This window comes from Eschrichtius robustus, chromosome 13 (assembly GCF_028021215.1).
Source record: "Eschrichtius robustus isolate mEscRob2 chromosome 13, mEscRob2.pri, whole genome shotgun sequence".
In the NCBI taxonomy this organism is placed as follows: Eukaryota; Metazoa; Chordata; class Mammalia; order Artiodactyla; family Eschrichtiidae; genus Eschrichtius; species Eschrichtius robustus.
The window spans coordinates 96,438,708-96,460,642 of NC_090836.1; the positions used below are offsets into that span (position 1 = coordinate 96,438,708).

At 49.8% G+C, this 21,935-nt stretch overlaps 2 protein-coding genes across 4 annotated transcripts; one reads left to right on the forward strand and one right to left on the reverse strand.

Annotated features, from left to right (window-relative positions):
• Positions 1-870: 870 nt before the first annotated feature.
• Positions 871-8,121, reverse strand: C13H22orf23 (chromosome 13 C22orf23 homolog). 2 transcript variants are annotated; one of them, XM_068559899.1, is made up of 7 exons: positions 7,962-8,121; positions 7,550-7,661; positions 6,499-6,561; positions 2,803-2,985; positions 1,975-2,106; positions 1,677-1,777; positions 871-1,479 (listed from the first exon to the last, which is right to left on the reverse strand). In XM_068559899.1, the coding sequence occupies exons 2-7, from the start codon at positions 7,650-7,652 to the stop codon at positions 1,408-1,410; spliced, it is 654 nt and encodes a 217-aa protein (XP_068416000.1). In that variant the 5' UTR covers positions 7,653-7,661; positions 7,962-8,121; the 3' UTR covers positions 871-1,407. The 2 variants fall into 2 exon arrangements, with proteins under 2 accessions (XP_068416000.1, XP_068416001.1); XM_068559900.1 differs by lacking the exon at positions 6,499-6,561.
• An 85-nt stretch (positions 8,122-8,206) lies between these two features.
• Positions 8,207-20,375, forward strand: POLR2F (RNA polymerase II, I and III subunit F). 2 transcript variants are annotated; one of them, XM_068561718.1, is made up of 5 exons: positions 8,207-8,332; positions 9,631-9,700; positions 15,379-15,509; positions 19,581-19,683; positions 20,195-20,375. In XM_068561718.1, the coding sequence occupies exons 1-5, from the start codon at positions 8,313-8,315 to the stop codon at positions 20,234-20,236; spliced, it is 366 nt and encodes a 121-aa protein (XP_068417819.1). In that variant the 5' UTR covers positions 8,207-8,312; the 3' UTR covers positions 20,237-20,375. The 2 variants fall into 2 exon arrangements, with proteins under 2 accessions (XP_068417819.1, XP_068417818.1); XM_068561717.1 differs by having other exon boundaries at positions 19,612-19,683.
• The last annotated feature ends 1,560 nt before the right edge of the window (positions 20,376-21,935 follow it).

Genomic DNA, 21,935 nt, shown 5'->3' on the forward strand with positions numbered 1-21,935 from the left:
CACGTGCTGGGGCCTTCAAGGTGGAGGGCGGCTGTCCTCGTCATGTTGCACCCTTGGCCCTCAGGTTCTGGAGGGTGTGTGGATACAGGCTTCTCATGGAATGTTCCAGAGCCCAGCCCTTGATCTGGTCCTCTCTGTTTATTTGTTTGAGGCTGCAGGGCCATGTTTATTCTGCAAACCCAAACTTGGGTCATGTGGCCCGCGAGGATTATATGAATCCCTCCAAGTGGGATGGTTGGTTGAAATTTCTGAAATACTTTGATATATGGGGACAGGAAAATGACAGAATACTGGAGACCATAAGGCTTGTGGTTGTTAAGACATGGGGACTGCCATGTGCTGTGCACCAGGCCTGGGGCACTGCTCCTGTGGGCGGATGTCTCCTCAGCAGCCCTTTGAGGCAGGCCGCACAGGCGAGCCGTCGGAGACGAGGCTGCCGGGCTCAGACTGCATGGGCTGGGAGTGGACTTCCAAAGCAGGGCCCCTTCAGTCTGGGTCCCTCCCACCCCTTTGGGTTTCTTTCTATGGGCTGTGCGTTCGGTGGAAAGACAGAAAGCTAACTTTTAATCCTGAGTAGGCTACTTGCTAGTTAAATGACTCTGGTCATAGCATCTTGGTGAGCCCTGGTTTTCACATAGGGATAATGAACCATCGCAGGCATTTATTGAGAGAATCAGCCGAGAGTGACACCGGCACCTACCGTAGCGCCCGGCCATGGGGTGCTCCAGGAGCCTTCGTTCCATTTTCACTTGAAATATGCAAAACAGCTAGAAACCAACTGGGCCTGAAAAATTCTAACTCCTTGAACAAATAAGGTTTATCCCTCTGAAAACAAAATGGTGTGCGTAATGACCTATGTTAAATGTGTTTTATTAGCCTGTTAATCATAGTGGTCAAATATTTGCCTAAAGCTGTAGGAAGTCAAATAAGTAGGTCCTAAGACAGGTAGGAAGAAAGGAATCATATTCATTACTAAGTTCGGAAAACCTAATGTGCCGGACACAGGGACACGCAGCGGGTGAGGCCGTGGGAAGGGAACCCAGTGGATGCCCTTAGACATACACCCAAGATGGTGAGACCTGGATCCTTGCTTTCACTGTGTGTGGGGCTCTTTCCCCAAGAAGAGACTCATGTGTGTGTCTGTGTCTGTATCTGTGACGGGTCTCAGAGGCTCAGCTGACCGAGGATCCCTGGGCAGAGTCTCAAGGAGAATCAGCTCATTTTCTGAGACGTGGTCCATTTTCTAGGGTGCTATGTCCAGGGTACCCTAGGTGGGGGCAGTGCTATACAACCATTTACATGGCTGAAGGCCGGGGTGGGTGGGCTGACCTGGGGGTGACCCTGCTTGGCAAGGGGGTGGGCTCCAGTGGTAGAGGTTGGGCTGCCCCACCCCCCTCCGGAGGCAGATTAAGTGGTGGCAAGAGCCTTCCTAAGTTCCTCACTCCTCTTGTGGTCAAGGTCTTCCATTTCCTGTAGTTTCTGCAAGAGGGCATCAGGGAAAGCTGGGGATCAGGGAAGGAACTCCAGGAGCCACCACAGATGTGAGGGTAGAGCCGGACTCCCGAAACGGCCGCAGCTGACCCTTTATTCCTGCTCACATCTCGTCCTCCACGCTCACAGGGGTGCATCGCCCCCTCCCCCCCCCCCCCACTCCATTTCCCTGTTGCTTCTCCTACCTGGGAGATTTCAGTGAGGATGATCCCTCGGTACTGTCTGCCCTGCCCTAGGGCCTCCATGTCAGCCAGGAATTCTTTCCTCTCCTGGATTTCCTTTACCACTGGAAAGGGAAAGGGCCGTCAGTGTACAGGGCAACGGGGGCCCTCAGGCTCCCAGGAGGGATGGCAGGGATGGCAGGTTGCTTCTCTTGGGAACAGGAAGCAGTTCTGCGGTCAGTTTCTCACTCGTTGCCCCTCAGGGATTCCCCCCTCCACACACACTCCCCTCCCCAGCGTAACTGGCCCATCAGGGGCTCACGTTCTTCAAACCGGTCCAGCTCAGGGGCTGGGTTCTCCTGCCGCACAGGAGGGGGCTTTCTTTTCCGTTCCGCTGGCTCCTTCCCGGTGGCAAAAATATTTTGAAGTCTTCGCTTCTCCTTCTCCAGATCTCCTGTCGGGCCCGGACGTGGCCTAGTTAAGGCGTGAAGAGCACCCCCATTCATGGTCCGTGTTCCCAGTTGGGCACGCTCGCTCCAGGGTAACATGGGTAGGGCTTCTGCAAACCCAGCACCTTCTACCCTGGGTGCCCCTGAGCTGGTCATGTCATGATAGGCAGGAAGGGGTTGAAAGAACCCACAAGAGAGCTTCGTCAAAACCCACACGTTGCCTGGGTGCAGAGCAAGGCTAAGAACACTCAGTGACCGCCGCGGTGCAGCCGGGATGGGGAGGCTGCGTGGAGCTGTCGGAGGGGCTAGGCCAAGAGCCATGTCAGGTGCCAAGTAGAAACGGGTGCTGGGGAACGGCTCCCTGAAATAGGCTGGAGCGCAGAGGAGCCCTGGGTTCCAGGCACCGTCTGAGCTTGAGAGAGCAGTGGCCGTGATGCCTGACTGCCAAACATTCATCAGAGATGGGCGGAAACCAGTTAATTGTTAAAGAGAGTTCTGGAAAAATGTATGAAAACGAACACCGAACTGGTTTCCCATGCAGCCCCCAAACTAACATGTGCTGAGGTTCAAGAGCATCGGTATAAACAACGTGAGAATTTGATTAGCTGCCTGCTCGGCACTCTGCGGGCTGCGAGTCTCCCTGCCCCCCACCCCCTCGGAGGGAGGTAGAAGAGGGGCTCTATTGGAGGCCCCTCACTTACGGGTGGCTTGAGGCTTGAACTGCTCCCGGCTGTAGGCCCCGTTGGCTTGGCACATGCTGGCAGGCCGGAGGTGGGACCGGATGGCCAGGATGGGAGGCAAGTAGATGGCTGAGGCCGGCTGCTTGGAAGGCAACACCCTCTGGCTGGAAGTTGGGCTGCAGTGTAGGGGGAGAGTGTCTCCTCCTGGGGAAGGAAGGGTCAGGGTGGGGGGTGGGGGCCACCTGGCTTTTTTTTTTTTTAATTTAGAAAAGTGGTCCCTACCTGTTATAACAAGTCAAACAGTACAGAAGGGTCTTCCCTTCTCCCCTCCGAGCCCCCCTCTGCAACAAGCCATGATAACAATTTGGTGGTCTCAGCCCATTCTTTCTGATGCTTACATAAACATGTTCAAAGATACGTGTGCATATATAAGATTCATGTTTCAAACACTGGATCATACTGTATTCTATTCAGTAATAGACTCTTAACAATCTATCATGGACATCTTTCCAGATCACTCCATTTACATATAACTTATTTTTTATAGCTATATACTAGTCTTTAGAATGGAAACATTATTTATTCAATGAGTCTCCTAGTTTCAGAAATTCAGGCAATTTCCAGTTTTATTTTTTTTTTAAACTATTTCAAACAATGATGTAATAAACATTCTTGTACATCAAGCCTTTGTCCTGGTGCTTTTGTTTCTATGGATGGATTCCTAAAACCTGCTTGGTCCCTGGGCAGGGAGGGATGGTTTGGCTGGTGCTAGACACCAATCCCTCCTACTGTCCACCCCCACCGCCTTGACCCAGATCTGGGGCTCCTCCCCCCGGCCAGCCAAATGTGTCACCTCCTACCTGGTTGACTGGCCCCTCCTCTCAATTGCCTTAAAGCCCAGCTCAGCACAGTGCCCAGCCACTGTTTTGATCTGGCCCCTGTCTACCTCCCTTACATTTCCAGCCTTCTTCTATCATCCACCTGGCAAATATGTATTGAGCGTGTACTCTGTGCCAGGCCCAAGGCACTGGGGGTAAAGTGTAAGTAAGATGAAGCCCTGCCCTCATGGCACTTGACATCTGGGGTGTAGATGATGATAAAACAAGTGAAATATATAGTACGTTAGATGGTGATGGTGACAGTACAGCGATGGAGCACAGGGTGTGTCAGAGCAGGATTTACAGTTATAAATAGGGTAGCCAGGGACGGCCTCACGGAGACAGAGACATTTGAGAAAAGACCCAAAAGTGGTAAGAGGCCAGCCCTGCAGTTATTTCAGGGAAGAGCATTCCAGGCAGAGGGAATGGCAAGAGTAAAGGACCTGAGGTGGGAATGTGCCTGGAGGGTCTGAGGAACAGCCAGGAGGTTAGGGTGCCAGGAGTGGACTGAGCAAGGGGTGGGGTGTAATGGGAATAGAGGTCAGAGGTCACAGAGGGCAAGAGACATACCGGGCCTCGTAGGCCTCTGGAAAGACTGGCTTTTACTGTGTGCGAGGTGGGAAGCCATCGGAGGGTTCTGAGCAGAGGAGTGACATGAGACCTTTAGCTGCCCTTGAAAATACAGCGTTGGGACTTCCCTGGCTTCCCAGTGGTTAGGACTCTGTGCTTCCACTGCAGGGGGCATGGGTTCGATCCCTGGTCCAGGAACCAAGATCCCACAAGCTGCGCGGCACGGCCAAAAAAAAAAAAAAAAAAAATACAGCGTTGGGGGTCGAGGGTAGAGGTAGTCAGAGTCAGGATATGGTTTAAAGGGCAAGCAGACAGGACTGCTGATGGGTTGGATGTGGGGTCTGGGAGAAAGAGAAAGAGGAGACAGGATGATGTCTCTGAGGTGTCTGCCCTGAGGAACCGGAAGGATAGAGCTGCCATTATTCCCCACTACCTTTCCCTTCTCACGCCCTCTACCTAGGGCCACACCATGGTTTATCTCTCTTCTCTGAAGAGATGCTGTGCTTTCTAGAATGTTCCTCCTACTCTCTCTGCTATTTCTACCTGTCCAGTACCAAATGCTACCTCTTCCTTTGGCTCAGTCTCAGCAGATAATTATGGCCCAAGTAATTCTGGGAGTCCAGGTGAAGGAGAGGAATTTGTGGCTTGCAACAGAATTTGAACTAAGCCTCAAACCAACAAGTAGGACTTGGTTAAGAAGAGAGGAATAGGGCTTCCCTGGTGGCACAGTGGTTAAGAATCCGCCTGCCAATGCAGGGGACATGGGTTCGAGCCCTGGTCCGGGAAGATCCCACGTGCCGCAGAGCAACTAAGCCCGTGCGCCACAACTACTGAGCCTGCGCTCTAGAGCCCGCGAGCCACAACTACTGAAGCCCGCACGCCTAGAGCCCATGCTCCGCAACAAGAGAAGCCACCGCAATGAGAAGCCCGCGCGCCGCAACGAAGAGTAGCCCCCGCTCACTGCAACTAGAGAAAGCCTGCGTGCAGCAGACCCAACACAGACAAAAATAAATAAATAAGATAAATTAAAAAAAAAAAAAAAGAGAGGAATAGAGAGATGATTCTAGGAGAAGAAACCAGACTCAACACCAATGCTTGGAGGCAATATTTTAAAGACAAACCTTTTAAGGAGAACAAAACTGCCAGGCAAACCGGTGACTTGTGTTGCCCTAACCACTAATGCAATTAGTCCTTCAACTAATATTGAGCGCCTGGGAGCCAAGGTACCATGGTGAACAAGGCAGACCCAGTCCTTGGTCTCCTGGTATTTACTTTTAGTGGAATTTCTAGCATATTCTCTTTGTAGTCATGTTATAGGGGACACCAAATGATTAGTAGATTGCTGAGTATGGAGACTGAGTTATGTGACTCAGCTGTGTTGTGGTGCTAGGCAATGGCAGCCTGAGTTTTCCTTGTCTACAATGAGGAAGGAGATCTGACTTCTGAACTGGCCTGACGGAGCCTCCCTCCCCCTGCCAGGGCTGGGCAGGCACTGTCAATATTTGTCTCTCTGACTTTCCCATCCCTATGCCTCTGTGGTTGACCAGATGCCTCCTGATAGGTACCTTCTTTCTAGAGAGACGGCAATAGCTATTGGTAGATTCAAGTGAAATTTGGCAGGTTTTGACCTTCTGGCATCCTCTTAAAGGTAACTTTACAGATCTCTGTTCTGATCCACTACATGTTGATTCAGTTAAATCTCAGAAAGCAAGGTTGTTTTTAAGATCTTAGAGAGCACCTTGTTATTGTGCCCATGTACATCCACTTTTTTGTTTTCCTTAAAAATAAATAATACAATGTGTGGTCAGAGGTGAGCTGTGGAAAGGTTTTGCATATTTTTCCTAAGTTGGAAGCCTGCCAGTAATCTTGTTCCTGCCAGCTAAGCTATGAATGAATAAAACTATGAATGAGACACACACAGTCCTCTCCTCTGGAGAGCTCGTATGGTATGTGTGTAAGAGGGCGGGATTAGATTGTAGACTTGACAGCGTTCAGAGTATTTGGCTGGGCAGGAAGTCTCGAATGGGCTGTGATCTGTTGGGAAGGATGGCTGGAGCCAGACTGCAGGAGGGGCTCATGTGCCATGACCCATGTCTGGGGAAGAAGCAAAGACCCTGCAAAGTCAGTTCCCCAGGAGCAAGAGTCAGAAATACTATTCAATTTTTTTTTCTCTTTTAAAATGAGGTCCCCTACTCCTTAATATGGAGAAGCATGAAAAATGTGGCCCAGAATCCCTCTGCCCTGGAAGCTTCTGCGGATGGCCTCTTACGTTTCATGGTGTCCATGATGTGGCGCTGTTGGAAGTTTGTCAGTTTGGATTCCTTCATCATCACTGCAGGACAAAGCACTTCAGTGAGGCCTCCTGAGCTGCAGGCAGATGCCCTCATCTCACCCCACTGAAATTTAACATTGTATCACCTCCTGCCCCCATTCAGCACCTGAGAAAGACTTGGCCACCCCGCACTGCGGCTTGTGGGATCTTAGTTTCCTGGAACAGGAAGCCAGGCCCCTGGCAGTGAAAGCGCCGAGTCCTAACCACTGGACCGCCAGGGAATTCCCTTCCTTTCCTGCTTTGTTTTTTTTCTGTAGCACTCATCACTACCTAAGTTCTATGTACCTTACTTATTATTTGTTACCTTCCTACTAGAATATTAGCTCCATGGGACCAAGAATTTTTGCTTGTTTTTTTTTTTCTCTTTTTTATTGCTGTATTTTCAGCACCTAGAACAATGTCTAAAACACATAGTGGGCTTAAATTTTTTTGTTGTTGAGTGGATGAAGGAATGAATGAACAAGTATTCATTAAGCATGTGCCAGGGGCTGGAGCTACAATTGTAGCTACAAATGTAGCCAAAACAGGCATCCTGTCCTGATGGAGTTCATGAACTAGAGGGGCAGATGGCTGTTAATTCAATGTTAGTTCAACGGGACACACTAGGTATCTGACTACAGGTTGCCAATGAAGGAAATTGACTACTAAGTATCTGACTACTAAGCCCACAAAGGAAAAGGTATTTGGTAGAGTGCTGGCGCCTAACAGTTGGTTGCACTGTGGTGGTGGGTGGGGAAGAAATAAAGCTTCCCTGGAGAAATTGAAAGTGTGATCTAAGGGACGCACGGGAGTTAACTACTCTAAAATTCTTAGTTCTTTGACTTTTGGCCACTTCCAAGTTGTAGGACCCCTGAATCTTTCTGAACTCCAGGCTCCTTATATGTAAAATGGAAACAGCAATTGCTAAACCATAAGTCATGTAGGGGAGAACTGAGTTACAGAGGGTAACTGTGACCACCGCTCTTCTTGTGTCCTTTAACGCACTGACCTCTGAGCAGCTCGCAGGTCTCTGGGGCGTAAGTGGCTGGCTTGGGGCAGCGCCAGAACGCTGTTCCTTTGGTCACTGTCTCCACCCTCTCCTGGGAAGCCATTGGAGGGCTCTGAGGAGGGAAAAACGCAACGACACACCCCCTGTCTCCCAGATCCAACCTCTGCTCCCACACCCCCAACACCACTCATAGTTTGGGAGCAGGGGTCGGGTCGCATGAGAATCGTGATGCCGTCTGTGAACATCGCGACAGTGCCCGATCCTCCCACCCCGAACAGATCCACTGGCAGATCCACACGCGAACAGAGACCTCAACCTGACCTGGCGCCTGTGTCAGAGAAGTCCCCTCGGGAGGAAAGGGGAGTTAGGGTAACCGTGCCCGCTGGGTGACACGCCCAAACGGAAACCTCACCCTAAAGTAAGACCCCAGCTGGGTGGCCCCTCCTCACAGAGAGCGGAGGCTGGGCTCAGCAGATCGTAACCAGGGCTCTGAAGCAGCACCCGCGCCGGGGCGCCTCAGAAATACTTTTGAGATCTCAGCTACTAGAGCCCGCAGGTAGCCTGTCTGGCTACCATGGTAACGCGCACTCGCCGCTCGGCGCATGCGCACATTTATTGCCCCGCCTGCCTCCCGGAAGTGATTACCTCTAGGTCACGGCGCAGGCGCAGAGTACGCGTGGCGTTGAGCGAGGTAGAGGTGCGTTGTTTGCGGGTCTCTGCTCTGGTCTGGGGCGCAGAACCCGGTAGCTGCGGCGCGGGTGTCATGTCAGACAACGAGGACAAGTGAGTGCGGGAGCGAAGTGACTTTTGCGGAGCCTCGCAAGGGGCGGGTGAAGCGGGAGCCTGAGTCGAAGGAAGTTGAGGAGCCAGGCGTCGAGGGGCAGTGTCTGAGGGGACTGGGGGTGCTGAGGGGGCCCGCGAAGCTGGAGAAGGGTAGGGCGGTGAGCCGGCAGCATAGACCCGGCCAGAGGCTGGGCACAGAAAGACCCCGGCTCGAGGGTCCAGAGAGGATCACTGAAACAGGTATCTTTCAGCAAACTTCCGCTGAGTCGGGCTCTGTGTCAATACCTCATATTGAGGTGTATTAGGCATAGTCTCTGCTCTCCAGGTGGGGTCCCTTTCTAGAAGAGGGGGCAGGCCCATAGACATAATGCGGGGTCGTGTGAATTGCGTAGTAGGTCTGTAGTATAGAAGTAATCCAGAGGAGGGTCTGGGGAGACTTTGAGGTGGTAGAGGTCTGGGAGGCTTGCAGTAATCCAGGCGAGAAAAGGTAGTGACTTGTACTAGGGTGATAGTAGTAGAAGTAGTGAGGAGTGGTTTTGAAGTCTGGATTTATTTTGAAGCTAGAGCCCAGGAGATTACCTGACCTGTGGTGTTGGAGGAGAGGTCTATCCTGAAGATAAAAATAGGGGAGTTCTCAGCATAAGTATATTAGTCAAAGCTGAGAAACAGAGGAGATCATCAGGCGGGTGTCAGTAGAGGAGAGGAGATGACTGCGTGTCAGAGCATCCCAACGTGGAGTGCTTCGGGGGAAGAGAGGAGAAACCGGCAAAGGAGACTGAGAAGGAGTAGCCAGTGAGGTGGGAGGACACCGAGAGCGTGAGGTGTCCTTGCAGTCAAGTGAGGAGAGTATTTTGAGTGAGAGGGAGTGGCCTGTGGGCCAACTGACAGATCAGGCTAAATGAGAACGAGAATAGTCCACCACATTTAGCAATGTGGAAAACATTAGCAAACTTGAAAGGATGGTTTGGGTGGGATCATGGAGGTGAAAGTTTTTGGAGTGAGAGATGACAGAATGGGAAGAGAAGAATCGGAAACAGTGAAGATGGACAACTCTTGCAAGAATTTTGCTCCCAAGGGGAGCATGGAAATAGAGCTCTGTGAGGAGGGAGTAGAAAAGTAAGCTCCGTTTGTTTTTTTAGACGAGGCAATCAAATGACTTAATGATTTATTAAGTGATTCACTCGTTAAGTAGATATTTATTGAGCGCCTCCTATGCTAGTAACTCAGATGAGACACAGATCTCTGCCCTCTTTGATTCTACTAAGTGGTGCTCTAACTGGCTTCTTCTTCTTGTACAGTTTTGATGGCGACGACTTTGATGACGTGGAGGAGGATGAAGGGCTAGATGACTTGGAGAATGCCGAGGAGGTCAGTATTTAGCCTTGGGCTCCCCTCTCTGCAGCCCAAGCTGCCACATAGCCCAGCCAGTGATGACTGACTGAATGCATCTGCCTCCTGTTTGTGGTCAGGGCACCGCCAGTTAGAGTGAGGAGAGATCTGGTCCTGGGTAGTGGAGGAGCCCCTCAGGGTGGGCCTGAAGGCTTTTGTCCACTTGGAGCACAGCGCATGGCTTCTGGGGCAGTTAGCTTACTGACAGTTGAAATATTCCCTTCATTCATTGAGCAAACGTGTTGAATGTTTATTACGTACCAGGAGCTCTGCAAGGTGGGGCTACATAAAGAGCAAGGGGGAGAGTGACCTGGGATAAGGCTGGAGAGGTAAGGGCCAAGATCAGGCAGGATTTTGTAGTGTGAAGGTATTGGGAAGCCACTGACAAGTTTTGAGCTGGGGAGCGGCATGATCCAGTGAGGAGTGAATTGGGGAGGAGCAAGGGTAAAAGAGAGCCCAACTAGGGAGCTCTCATAGACCTCCAGGTGAGACCTGTAGCTTGCACTTGGGTGCTGGTAGTGTCGGTGATGGGAAAACGGATGAAAGAGATATTTTGGTGGTTTGGATATGGGGCTGAGAAGGTGGGAGATGACAGGGATGACACCCATGTTTCTAGCTTGAGCAACTAGGTGAATGAGTTACTAGCGTCATAGATAAAATAGGGCTTTCTGTCTCTTGTGACTGATGGAGGGAGAAGTGCTTTATGTCTCTTGGAGAGAGAGTGATCCCTCGATTTTTTTTTTTTAATAAAGATTTTTATTTATTTTTTAAATTAATTAATTTATTAGTTATATTTGGTTGCATTGGGTCTTCGTTGCTGCACGTGGGCTTTCTCTAGTTGTGGTGAGCGAGGGCTACTCTTCGTTGCGGTGTGCAGGCTTCTCATTGCGGTGACTTCTCTTGTTGAGCACGGGCTCTAGGCTGTGCGGGCTTCAGTAGTTGCAGCACGTGGGCTCAGTAGTTGTGGCTTGCAGGCTCTAGAGCGCAGGCTCAGTAGTTGTGGCGCACGGGCTTAGTTGCTCCATGGCATGTGGGATCTTCCCGGACCAGGGCTCGAACCCGTGTCCCCTGCGTTGGCAGGCGTGTTCTTAACCACTGCGCCACCAGGGAAGCCCCCGATTATTATTATTATTATTATTATTTTTAAGGCTAGGAAGCTGAAGGCCCTCTTTTGGGATTTCCTGTCTGCCTGGCACTCTGAGGTTATATGTTCTCTGAGTCAGAAGCCTCCTTCTCTATCCTTCTGATCCCTTTCCATCTCTGTCCTATTGATTCTGCCTCCTATATGTGGTTCGGTCCTGTTTTTGTTTCTCCATTCCTAGTGCCTCAGCCTGGTTTGGATCTTTATTACTTTTCACCCACATTACTGCAGAAATGTGTTACCGGTTTTCCTGCCTTCAGTCTGCTGTTTGCCTTTCTGCTGCCAGAGTCGTCTTTTTCACCTACCCACATGTTTGATTACTGTTAGTCTTCCTAAAAGGTCTCTCTGCTTTTGCCCTTTCCACCTACAGAATATTCTCAACAAAGTATCGAGTGATCCTTTTAAATCTTAAGTCACTTTGTCTCTCCTCTGTTCAGAATCTGCATCCAGTGGCTTCTTACCTCATTCAGAGTAAATGCCAAAAAAGATGTACAAGGTCCTCCATGATCCGGCCACCTGCTCCCTCTGTGACCTTATCTCTTCTCGCTGTCCCTGTCATGCCAGGGAGACCCCAGCTCAGAACTTTTGACTGTGCTATTCCCTCTTCCTTTCCCTTAGATACGCACACGACCTGCTCCTCAGCCTCGTCAGTTCTTTGTTAAATGTCACCTCAGTGGGGCCTTCCTGACCATCCTGTTTAAAATTGCCGCATTAACCCCTTCCTCCAACATCACCACCCTGGCACTCCCTGTCTTTTCTCTGTTTTTATACTACACATTGTACTTAACTAATTTTGTTTATTGTTTATCTCATCTCATTATAATGTAAGTTCTATAGGAGAAAGAATTTTTATCTGTCTTACTGCACTATCCCAAGTGCTTAGAATACTATCTGACGTATAGTAAGCACTCAGTAAATATTTGTTGACTTAATTCTTTATTATAGCATTTATTCTTCTGCCTATAACCCTATACACACCTTTTGCTCTAATCATACTCCACAATTAGGTGTCCAAACCTAGTACATTCTCTCCCTCCTCTGTGCCTGTGTGCATGCATTTTAGCCTGCCTGGAATGCCCTTTCCTTCCTCGTTAGCTTGGCAGCTCCTACTCATCCTTCTAGACTAGCCCAAGTCTCATCTCTGGACTGTATTCGTAACCCCCAGTATGAGGTAGATGTCTCTCACTTTCTTGTTAAGTTTGTGGCACACTTGCATACTTTTTTTTTTTTCTTGTTAATTTTTTCTGTTTTTGAAGTGCTTTAATATTCCATTTTATTTATTTAAATACACACACTCACACACACAATTACAACTCTGTAAATTAGTGAAATGGCACTCATTGGATGAATTAAATTACAACCAGTAAATGAGTGAACAGGAAAGACAAAGAGTTAAAGAAGATATTTGCAAAACATATAACTAAGAAAGTACATCTGTACAATGAATTCCTACAAATCAATCATAAAAATGCAGAAAATCCAATACAAAAAGGGGCAAGGGATTTGAACAGGCACATCACAAAAGAGAATATCCAAATAGCTAATAAATATATAAAAAAGATGCTTAACATCGTTAGTCATCAGGAAACTGGAAAGTAAAACCAGAAGACACCACTCCACACCCACTGAGATGGCTAAAATTAAACCAGACAAAACAAGCATCTTACAGTGACAATACCAAGTAGGAAGAAAGATGTGGAGCAATTGGAGCAACATTTATATTATTCTGGTCGGAGTGTAAATTGGGCCAGCACTCTGGAAAACTCTATGGAGTTATGTACTAAAGGGGAGTATATGTGTATATTTTTTATGAACCAGTGATCCCGGTCCTGGGTGTATACCCAACACAGATGCATACTTACGTTGACCAAAAGACATGTACGAGAAAATTCATAGCATAATAGCAAAATAGTCCAAATGCTCATTATAATTGAACGATTATATGGATTGTGGTATATTCCAGCAATAAAATCCTAGATGGCTATGAAAATGAACAGAGTACTGGTAGACACAACAAAATGGATAAATCTACAAATATAACATTGAGTGAAAGAAGCTATACAGAAAACAGTACATAAGGTGTGGTTACATCCACAGGAACTTCTTATATTTTTTTTTTTTAATTTTTGAATTTTATTTATTTTTTTATACAGCAGGTTCTTATTAGTCATCAATTTTATACACATCACTGTATACATGTCAATCCCAATCGCCCAATTCAGCACACCACCATCCCCACCCCCTCGCGGTTTTCCCCCCTTGGTGTCCATACGTTTGTTCTCTGCATCTGTGTCTCAGCTTCTGCCCTGCAAACCGGTTCATCTGTACCATTTTTCTAGGTTCCACATACACGCGTTAATATACGATATTTGTTTTTCTCTTTCTGACTTACTTCACTCTGTATGACAGTCTGTAGATCCATTCACGTCTCAACAAATGACCCAATTTCGTTCTTGTTTATGGCTGAGTAATGTTCCATTATATATATGTACCACATCTTCTTTATCCATTCGTCTGTCGATGGACATTTAGGTTGCTTCCATGACCTGGCTATTGTAAATAGTGCTGCAATGAACATTGGGGTGCATGTGTCTTTTTTTTTTTTTTTTAAATTAATTTATTATTTATTTTTGGCTGTGTTGGGTCTTCGTTTCTGTGCGAGGGCTTTCTCTAGTTGTGGCAAGTGGGGGCCACTCTTCATCGCGGTGCGCGGGCCTCTCGTTATTGCGGCCTCTCTTGTTGCAGAGCACAGGCTCCAGACGCGCAGGCTCAGTAACTGTGGCTCACGGGCCTAGTTGCTCCGTGGCATGTGGGATCTTCCCAGACCAGGGCTCGAACCCGTGTGCCCTGCATTGGCAGGCAGATTCTCAACCACTGCGCCACCAGGGAAGCCCCGCATGTGTCTTTGAATTATGGTTTTCTCTGGGTATGTGCCCGGTAGTGGGATTGCTGGATCATATGGTAATTCTATTTTTAGTTTTTTAAGGAACCTCCATACTGTTCTCCATAGTGGCTGTATCAATTTACATTCCCACCAACAGTGCAAGAGGGTTCCCTTTTCTCCACACCCTCTCCAGCATTTGTTGTTTGTACATTTTCTGATGACGCCCATTCTAACTGGTGTGAGGTGATACCTCATTGTAGTTTTGATTTGCATTTCTCTAATAATTAGTGATGTTGAGCAGCTTTTCGTGTGCTTCTTGGCCATCTGTATGTCTTCTTTGGAGAAATGTCTGTTTAGGTCTTCTGCCCATTTTTGGGTTGGGTTGTTTGTTTCTTTAATATTGAGCTGTATGAGCTGTTTGTATATTTTGGAGATTAATCCTTTGTTGATTCGTTTGCAAATATTTTCTCCCATTCTGAGGATTGTCTTTTCGTCTTGTTTATGGTTTCCTTTGCTGTGCAAAGGCTTTTAAGTTTCATTAGGTCCCATTTGTTTATTTTTGTTTTTATTTCCATTACTGTAGGAGGTGGATCAAAAAAGATCTTGCTGTGATTTATGTCAAAGAGTGTTCTTCCTGTTTTCCTCTAAGAGTTTTATAGTGTCCGGTCTTTTTTTTTTTTTTTTTTTTTTAATGAGGTGCGTTTTAAATTTATTTATTTATTTATTTATGGCTGTGTTGGGTCTTCGTTTCTGTGCGAGGGCTTTCTCTAGTTGCGGCAAGCGGGAGCCACTCTTCATCGCGGCGCGTGGGCCTCTCACCATCGCGGCCCCTCTTGTTGCGGAGCACAGGCTCCAGATGCGCAGGCTCAGCAATTGTGGCTCACGGGCCCAGTTGCTCCGGGGCATGTGGGATCCCCACAGACCAGGGCTCGAACCCGTGTCCCCTGCATTGGCAGGCAGATTCTCAACCACTGCGCTACCAGGGAAGCCCCCGTGTCCGGTCTTACATTTAGGTCTCGAATCCATTTTGAGTTTATTTTTGTGTATGGTGTTAGGGAGTGTTCTAATTTCATTCTTTTACATCACATTTGCATACTTTTATAGCACTTGTTGTTTTGTTTACTCTTGTCTTTTTCCCCAGACTATGTATTCTTTGAGAGCAGAAACTCTTAGCTTTCTGTCTCATCACCTGTTATGTTTTCTGGCACATGACAGATGCTTAATAAGTGATTGTTAAATATATGAATATGTGAAGATGGGGTGCTTGTTCCTCTTCCTGCTTAGGGTGATTTGTTGTCTGTGCTCAAGGACTTCTTTGTATGGATGCTCAAGGACTTCTCTTCTGGATGAGGCAGCTGGCTTTGGACTCCCTGATCATGAGTCCTTTTTTACTAGGTCTGAGACCTTGGCCAAGTTAGCTAACTCTCCAAGCCTCTAAAATGGGCATTGTAATCCCCACCGCATAAGGTTATTGTGAGGATTAAATGAGGTGTCAATAAGGCGGTTGCACGGTCACTGGCACGTAGTAAGCAGTAGCATAGTGGTGGTTATAATCGTTGTCGTCGTCATCCTGCCCCTCACCCCCGATAACGCATCCTGAGATTTTTCCCTCTTTTCTTCCTTGGTGTCCAGGAGGGCCAGGAGAACGTTGAGATCCTCCCTTCTGGAGAGCGACCGCAGGCCAACCAGAAGCGAATCACCACACCATATATGACCAAGTATGAGCGAGCCCGTGTGCTGGGCACCCGAGCCCTTCAGATCGCGTGAGTATGAGCCTCCTAACCATCTTTTCCATCAGGCAGGCTACAGGGAACCTCCAAGCTGTTGATGCGGCTCAGCCTGGCATCTGACCACAGACCTTCCCTCTTCTCACACGCTAAACAAGGGTGGTGCTGTCCCTGTGTGCCAGACACTGTGCTAGAGCCCCTTCCCTCAGAGAGTTTGTGATCCAGTGGAGAAATAGGACATAAACATCTGAGAAGTCAAATAACAGTACAGTAGAAGAATAGCGATAAGAATACAGAGTGTAACGAGTGCCTGTCAGTTAGGGAAGCAGAAATAAATAAATAAATAAAATAAGATCAGCCCTCGACCGTTGTGGGCTGGTTAGTTGGGGGTGCTGCGGCAGCACCCCCTGGGCTTAAGGTGGTTCTTGCGTCGATAGACGAGGGCCAGCCCAGAGGAGTGGGGGAGCCTTCCATGCAGAGGTCCCGCTAGAAATGTGAAAGCACAGAGCAGTGGCGGGGGTTTGGGGGTTTGAAATTAGCAGCCTTTCCTTTGTCTCCCAAGCTTGGAGCTAGTTGAAGACTAACACGATTCAGGAGCTAGCAGTAGGCAGGTGGGGATCGCAACGTGCGATGCTTCCGCGTCCACCCCAACAGCCGCGGGCACTGCAGCCACCAGAGGCCCTGTGTGCAGGCGTCAGCCTGCCTGCTAAGCTTGTGGGCATCGTGGAGGACAGATCAGGCGGCTTTGAGGAAGCAGGGACTCTTGAAGAGGCTGGACCACAGATGCGTGCTTTCCCCGCCAGGCTCCCTTGTCAGATGAGTTCCTCCTCCGTTGTGGCGAGAGTAAGTGGGAGGACAGAGACGGGACGGGCATGTTACTGTGGCTCTTGTGGAACGTCCTCCGCGGGGAAACGTGAGGCCGGGGAAAGGAGCCCTACCCCAGACCTCTTACAAGCTGCTGTGGGAAATGGTGGGTACCTGGAGGAGGGGGTGCTTCAAGTAGGGAGTAGTGGAAACAAGGCTTGAAAGAAAAGCTGGGGCCAGAGTTGTGGGGCGATGCGTGCTGGCGGAGTGGTGACGCTCAGTCTATGCATCCATCCGTCCCCACCCCGCCCAGGTTTTTAAACAGCATTGGGCTTCACCTCCTCCAGTCTGTGGAGTGAAGGTGACCACAGTGTTCACCTCGATAGAGGGCTTTATGGGCGGGCAGCGTCGTTCCTCACCCGCTCGGCAGCAGTAGGCCTCCTGCCAGCCTGGTTGTACTCCTTGCTGGTCTGGGTGAAATGAGAGCTGCACTCAGTATGATGATTTTGGTATCGCTGGGGTCAGGATCCTCTAGGCCTGCACCGCAGTTATGGTTGCCACTGGCTACATTTGGCCATTTAAATTTAAGTAAAACTAAATAGAAGTTCAGTGTTTCGGTCTCATTAGCCACATTTCGTGTGCCTAGTAGCTCCCTGTGGCTACCGTAATGGGTAGTGCAGATAGAGGACATTTCCATCATTGCAGAGCACTGATTGGGCAGTGCTTATGTCTGCTAAACATGATCAAGCAGAAAGAACAATTCATAAATTATTTTTCAAACAAATAGACTGTATGCAAGTTAAAGTCTTTCAGCATCGAATAAGATATTGTGCTTGCACCTGTTGGGGATGCAGAGATGATTAAAGACACAATTCCCCAGGTCTCTAGGTGTTTACAGTCTGGTGGGAGAGATGGACCCGTTCTAAATACCCAGAACCCAAGGTGGATGGGATTGCTGCTTTACAGGAGAAACAAAAGAGAGAAGGGAGTAATGGCAGGGGTGACTGGGGAAGCATCATGAAGAGATTAGAATTAAAGCGAGGTGGTTTTGAAGGTATCCCAGGCACCAGAAACAGCACTAGGAAAGGTCCAGGTAGAGGCAGGCATGTATGGATTGTGGTGGGGGAATGGCAAGTAGCTTGGGGCACAAGACTGGAAAAGATGTCACTGGTTCATTGACTGAGAAGTTCAGAAGATGGGCTTGCATTTGGTGGACAGTATGGAGCAGGCATTTAAAACACTACCGAGGCCCAGCGTCCTGCTTTCCTTGGGGAGCAAGACTCGGTCTAGCTTAGTCTGGTCTATAGTGCTCTTTCCGATTGAGGGCTAGGGTGCTGTCTGGTGGTTCCCCGGCTGCTGTAAGCCCTTGGACAGCCAGGGCTGGAGCTTATCCTGAGTACTAGGCCTGCAATCCTGCACTTAGTAGATGCTGAACAGATGTTTATTGGATATTTGTGGATGAAGCCTCTCTCTGGTTCATTAGCCCCACCTGGCGGCTGAATGATTGCCACAGGTGGAGATGTTCCGGGCGCACTCTCACACTTCCTGTGCACATAGTAGGGCTGGATGAATGAATGCTGTTGAATTATTTGTGTCTTGAAAGAAATAAGGCATATGCAGATCAGGGAAAGCATTTTGCCCCATTCTTTAAAGCTTTACATTTTGGGGAAGTTCAAATAATTATTGAGAGAGGATATAGAGAAAGTTAAAGAACTTGGTCTCTGCCCTTGGGAAATTTTCAGGCTTTGGGGAGTAACAGACATCAGAATATTTAGCAATGAAATTAGCAGATTATTTAGTGTGAACTGGTGGCTCTCAGACTGGCTGGTTATCAGAATCACCTGGAGAGCTTTGCTAATGCAGGTTCTCAGGATCCTTCACTAGAGAGTGAGGGGGAAGGGTCTGGGGAAGGACCTGGGAACTTGTATTTTTAGCATACTTTCCCAGTAATTTTGATGATTATCAGGTTTGGGATCCATTAGTGTAAACTTGAGCTGGAATCAATAAGTGTGGCTTCCTAGAGGAGGTGGCCTAGAACTGGCCTGTTTGTTTCTAGAGCCTCTGCTGTGGGCCAAGTGTTGTGCTAGGGCTTGGGGTCCTGGGCCACCAGGTCTCGTTGGAAAACTTCAAACAAGTAGTCACAGTGTAGTGATAGTGGTGCTGAGAGAAGTGTATGTAAAATGAGTCAGGGCACTGAGGCTTCAGCAAGTGCTTTCCATAGTGTAGACATCTGAGCCTCTCGCAGGCATGTAGGGAGAGGAAGAGCTTGTACGAGGATGCAAAAAAGGAAACAACAGGGTATGTCTAGGGAACTGTAGTAATTTGGTATGGCTGGAATGTCGGGTAAATATAGGCAGGTAGCATGAGAAGGTACTAGAAAGGTAAGCAGGGGCCAGGTGAGGTTCTGCCTGCCTGATGGCTGTGGGGTGTCATGGAAGGGTGGTAAGCAGGTGAGCGCCCCACCACAGGCCCTGTGTAGAGGCTGGAGGAGCCAGGACCCTTGTAGGGGTTATTGCCAAGACAGAGAAGGAAAATGAGGCGAGCTGGGCCCTGAGGCAGGGCTGGGGGGTCGAGTTAGAGTGGTCAGAAGGGTGAGCTTGTGCACGTGCGGGTCCTTTGTGCTGGAACACTCTGCTGTGGCTGCAGGCTCAGGAGTCTGTGATGGGCCCTGGGGAAGGCCCTTGGCAGGGGAGCTGACATGACGCATGTCACACGGCCCAGTGATGAAAGCTCACACTTGTCCCGTTCACAGTACCGGTCTTCAGTTTGTGAATCACCAGCTTTTAAAAATAATGGGAGGTGTTGTAGCACAGTAGGGAGGAGCCTTCGGGGTTCAAATCTTGGTTCTACCACTTACTGGCTGTGTGACCTTAGGCAAGTTACTGACCCGTCTGTGCCTCAGTTTCTTCATCAGTAAGACGGAAGTAACAAGAGTACTTACCTCAGATACAGTACTCTGTGAAGGGCTGAGAACAGCTATGGCACTTAGTCTTTGCTTGTTAGCCAGTAGTGTTTTAGCATCATTGTTGTGTAGGCGTGGCAGGGCTTTTTGTCTTCATTTTCAAATGAGGGTAGTGAGATTTGGGGAAAAAATTCAGTATCTTTGGAGGCAAAGTTTAAGGCTAGTCTGCAGGCTCCCACTCGCGTACCCTCGCTGTCAGTGCCCCTGAACTGCCGCTCCGAATCCGCTGTGCCCGCCTACCTGGAAGGTGCCCTTTCTGGGTGAGGACTGGGATGCTGATCTGATCCTGTTTGTGAAGCTACCCCCGACTTCATGCTGGGCCCTTCTCCCTGTGTTTGTAGTCTCGCCCAACACCTGTCCCTGTACCTACAGGATGTGTGCCCCCGTGATGGTGGAGCTGGAGGGGGAGACAGATCCCTTGCTCATCGCCATGAAAGAGCTCAAGTAAGTCGCCCAGATCATGCTTCACTGCTCCAGAGCCCTGGGAGGCATCCCTTGGGTTCTCTGCTGCACTCCCTTCCCCCACTTCCCTGCTGGGGAAGTGTGGTTCTTGTTCCTGTAGACCCTTAGTTTGTTTGGGAGTCAGCCCTGCAGGGAGGAGGAGGGAGGGGGAGGAGGGGGCAGGCAAAGCGGGAGGGGAGGACATTGATGAGACATGGACCTTTGCTGTCTGTCCGAATTTCCCTGTTCCTACTGCAGTTGGCCTTACCAACATCCCTCTACTTTTCCCCCTCCTCCCTTCAGCCATGGGATGGCAGAGCCCTTCCAGACTCAAGTCCCACACTCAGAGATGCAGGAACTTTTTTTGTTGTAATTCCTTTCCTACAAAGTGCATTCATAGTCTCAAGAGGATGCTGCTAAGACTTCTCTTGCCTTGCATTCTGCACCTTCTGTCCCTCTGCTGCAGGGCTGGGGTCACCAGCCCTCGTGTACCTTGACTTCTCCCCTGCTACAGGGCCCGAAAGATTCCCATCATCATTCGCCGTTACCTGCCTGACGGGAGCTATGAAGACTGGGGGGTAGACGAGCTTATCATCACCGACTGAGCTGGAATCATCTTCCTGACTGTGCCTCAGCCCCAGTTTCTAGTCTCATGTTCTTTATACGTGTAAATAATAAATTCTTCAACATTTCAACCCCTCCGCCTCCAGCTGCCTGGGAGGCCTACCCACTTCTGCCCTGCTGCCTGGAGGGTGCACCCATCCCAGTGGCCCTGCGACTGTCAGCTCTTTAGGAAGCACCAGGGGCCCTGACCCCCTGTGGCTCCCCCACGTCCCTCCCTCCATCTCGCAGTCCACCAGAGCAGAGGCTGCTGCAGGAGACACCTCAGCTGCCTTCCCAGCAGACAGACGAGCCTTTGTGCCCAGGGAGCTGGTTGCCACGGAAACCCCCAATTTCCTTTCCAGTGGGGACTGGCTGCAGGGGCTTCTCCCTTCTCAGGAGTATCACAGAGCAGGTCTCATCAAGCCACCCATTGTTTCCTAAGGACCTGCCTCGAGCCTCTTATCGTGGGCTCGGATCCCCTTTCAGGAGCCAGTGCCCCAGCAGGAAGCTTGGGGATGCAGTGATCTCCTGCCCTCCCCGAGAGAGCCCTGCCGGGCAAGTCAGCAGCTGGACCAAGGGCCGAGCACCTGCCCACCCCTGCCTCCCCTACCCCCGCCCCCCCCAATCCCCACTCGTCAGGCCACTCCCCACACACCGTCCTTCATGACCCACCTCTCTAGTCTGCCACACCCATACCCTCTCCTTCCCAGCTTCTGGAAGATGTCCTTCCCCTTCTGTGTGGGGCCCCTGATCCTCCGAGGCCTTCACTAGGATGGGTGCTGGGATGGTGGTGGGCAGGGGAGCAGGGCTTCTGGGTTCAAGGCGTGACATTAAATCAGGACTGGAGCTCCCCTTTCTCTGCCCTAGGTTCTAATGGGTCCTGTTCTCTTCACTCTGCTTACCCAATCAATCACGCTGGTTCCTCCCTTTCTCGGAGTTGGTGGGTGGGGGGAACAGACGACAGGGAGAGGGTGTATACTGACACCAACAGGGATAGAAGGGAAAACTGGCTTCCTGAATATTCCATTCTTGACCTCCCTTCTGCTGCCAGCTCCCCTTCCACGAAGAGGAGGAGCTGGGCTTGCCTGACCTCTGCAAGAGGCAGGGACCCTGGGGGTGGGTGCCCCCTGGACAGGGTGGGAGTGATGAGCATCCCCAGGAGCAGGAGGGGTGTTTGCTGCTCTGGAGAAGGGTTAATTTAGGGAGCCGTGGACTTCGCACCCCCTTCCACCCTCCTCCAAGCCTGTGGAATCCTTTAATCAAGTTGGGTGCTGAAATTTCAGCTCTGAAATGCCGCCTTTGTGCTGGCATCCAGCAGGCCGCCCCAGAGTGCGGGGGTCACTTTCTTGGCCCCGTTTCTCTAAATGGTCTCTTTGTTCCTGCTGGGCCGCTCAGTATCAGATGTGATTAAAGGGAGATGGGGCTTGGGTGGAGGAGAGAAGCGGCTGGGAGAGGGAGGGGGTTAACCCTTAGGGGATAGGGTGTAGAGGAGTTGGAGAAAGGGGTGTTTTTCCTCCCATTTCCCCCTTCCCATTCTGCTACTCTTTCACGGAGTCAGCCCCTTCCTGCTCAGCTGGCCAGGCCAGGGCATAGTCTCCTCAACCCTCTCCAGATACACCTGTGCCTTCTCTGTTTACATGTGGAGCCACTAC

Bases quoted from the DNA above. Each gene is read 5' to 3' on its own strand.
- C13H22orf23 (XM_068559899.1), bottom strand. From the start codon at position 7,652: ATGGCTTCCCAGGAGAGGGTGGAGACAGTGACCAAAGGAACAGCGTTC. The intron at 6,562-7,549 runs GTCAGTGCGTTA...TTTGTCCTGCAG, and splicing joins GACCTGCGAGCTGCTCAGAG to TGATGATGAAGGAATCCAAA. The intron at 2,986-6,498 runs GTAAGAGGCCAT...TTCCTTCCCCAG, and splicing joins CATCATGGACACCATGAAAC to GAGGAGACACTCTCCCCCTA.
- POLR2F (XM_068561717.1), top strand. From the start codon at position 8,313: ATGTCAGACAACGAGGACAA. The intron at 9,701-15,378 runs GTCAGTATTTAG...CTTGGTGTCCAG, and splicing joins ACTTGGAGAATGCCGAGGAG to GAGGGCCAGGAGAACGTTGA. The intron at 19,684-20,194 runs GTAAGTCGCCCA...CCCCTGCTACAG, and splicing joins ATCGCCATGAAAGAGCTCAA to GGCCCGAAAGATTCCCATCA.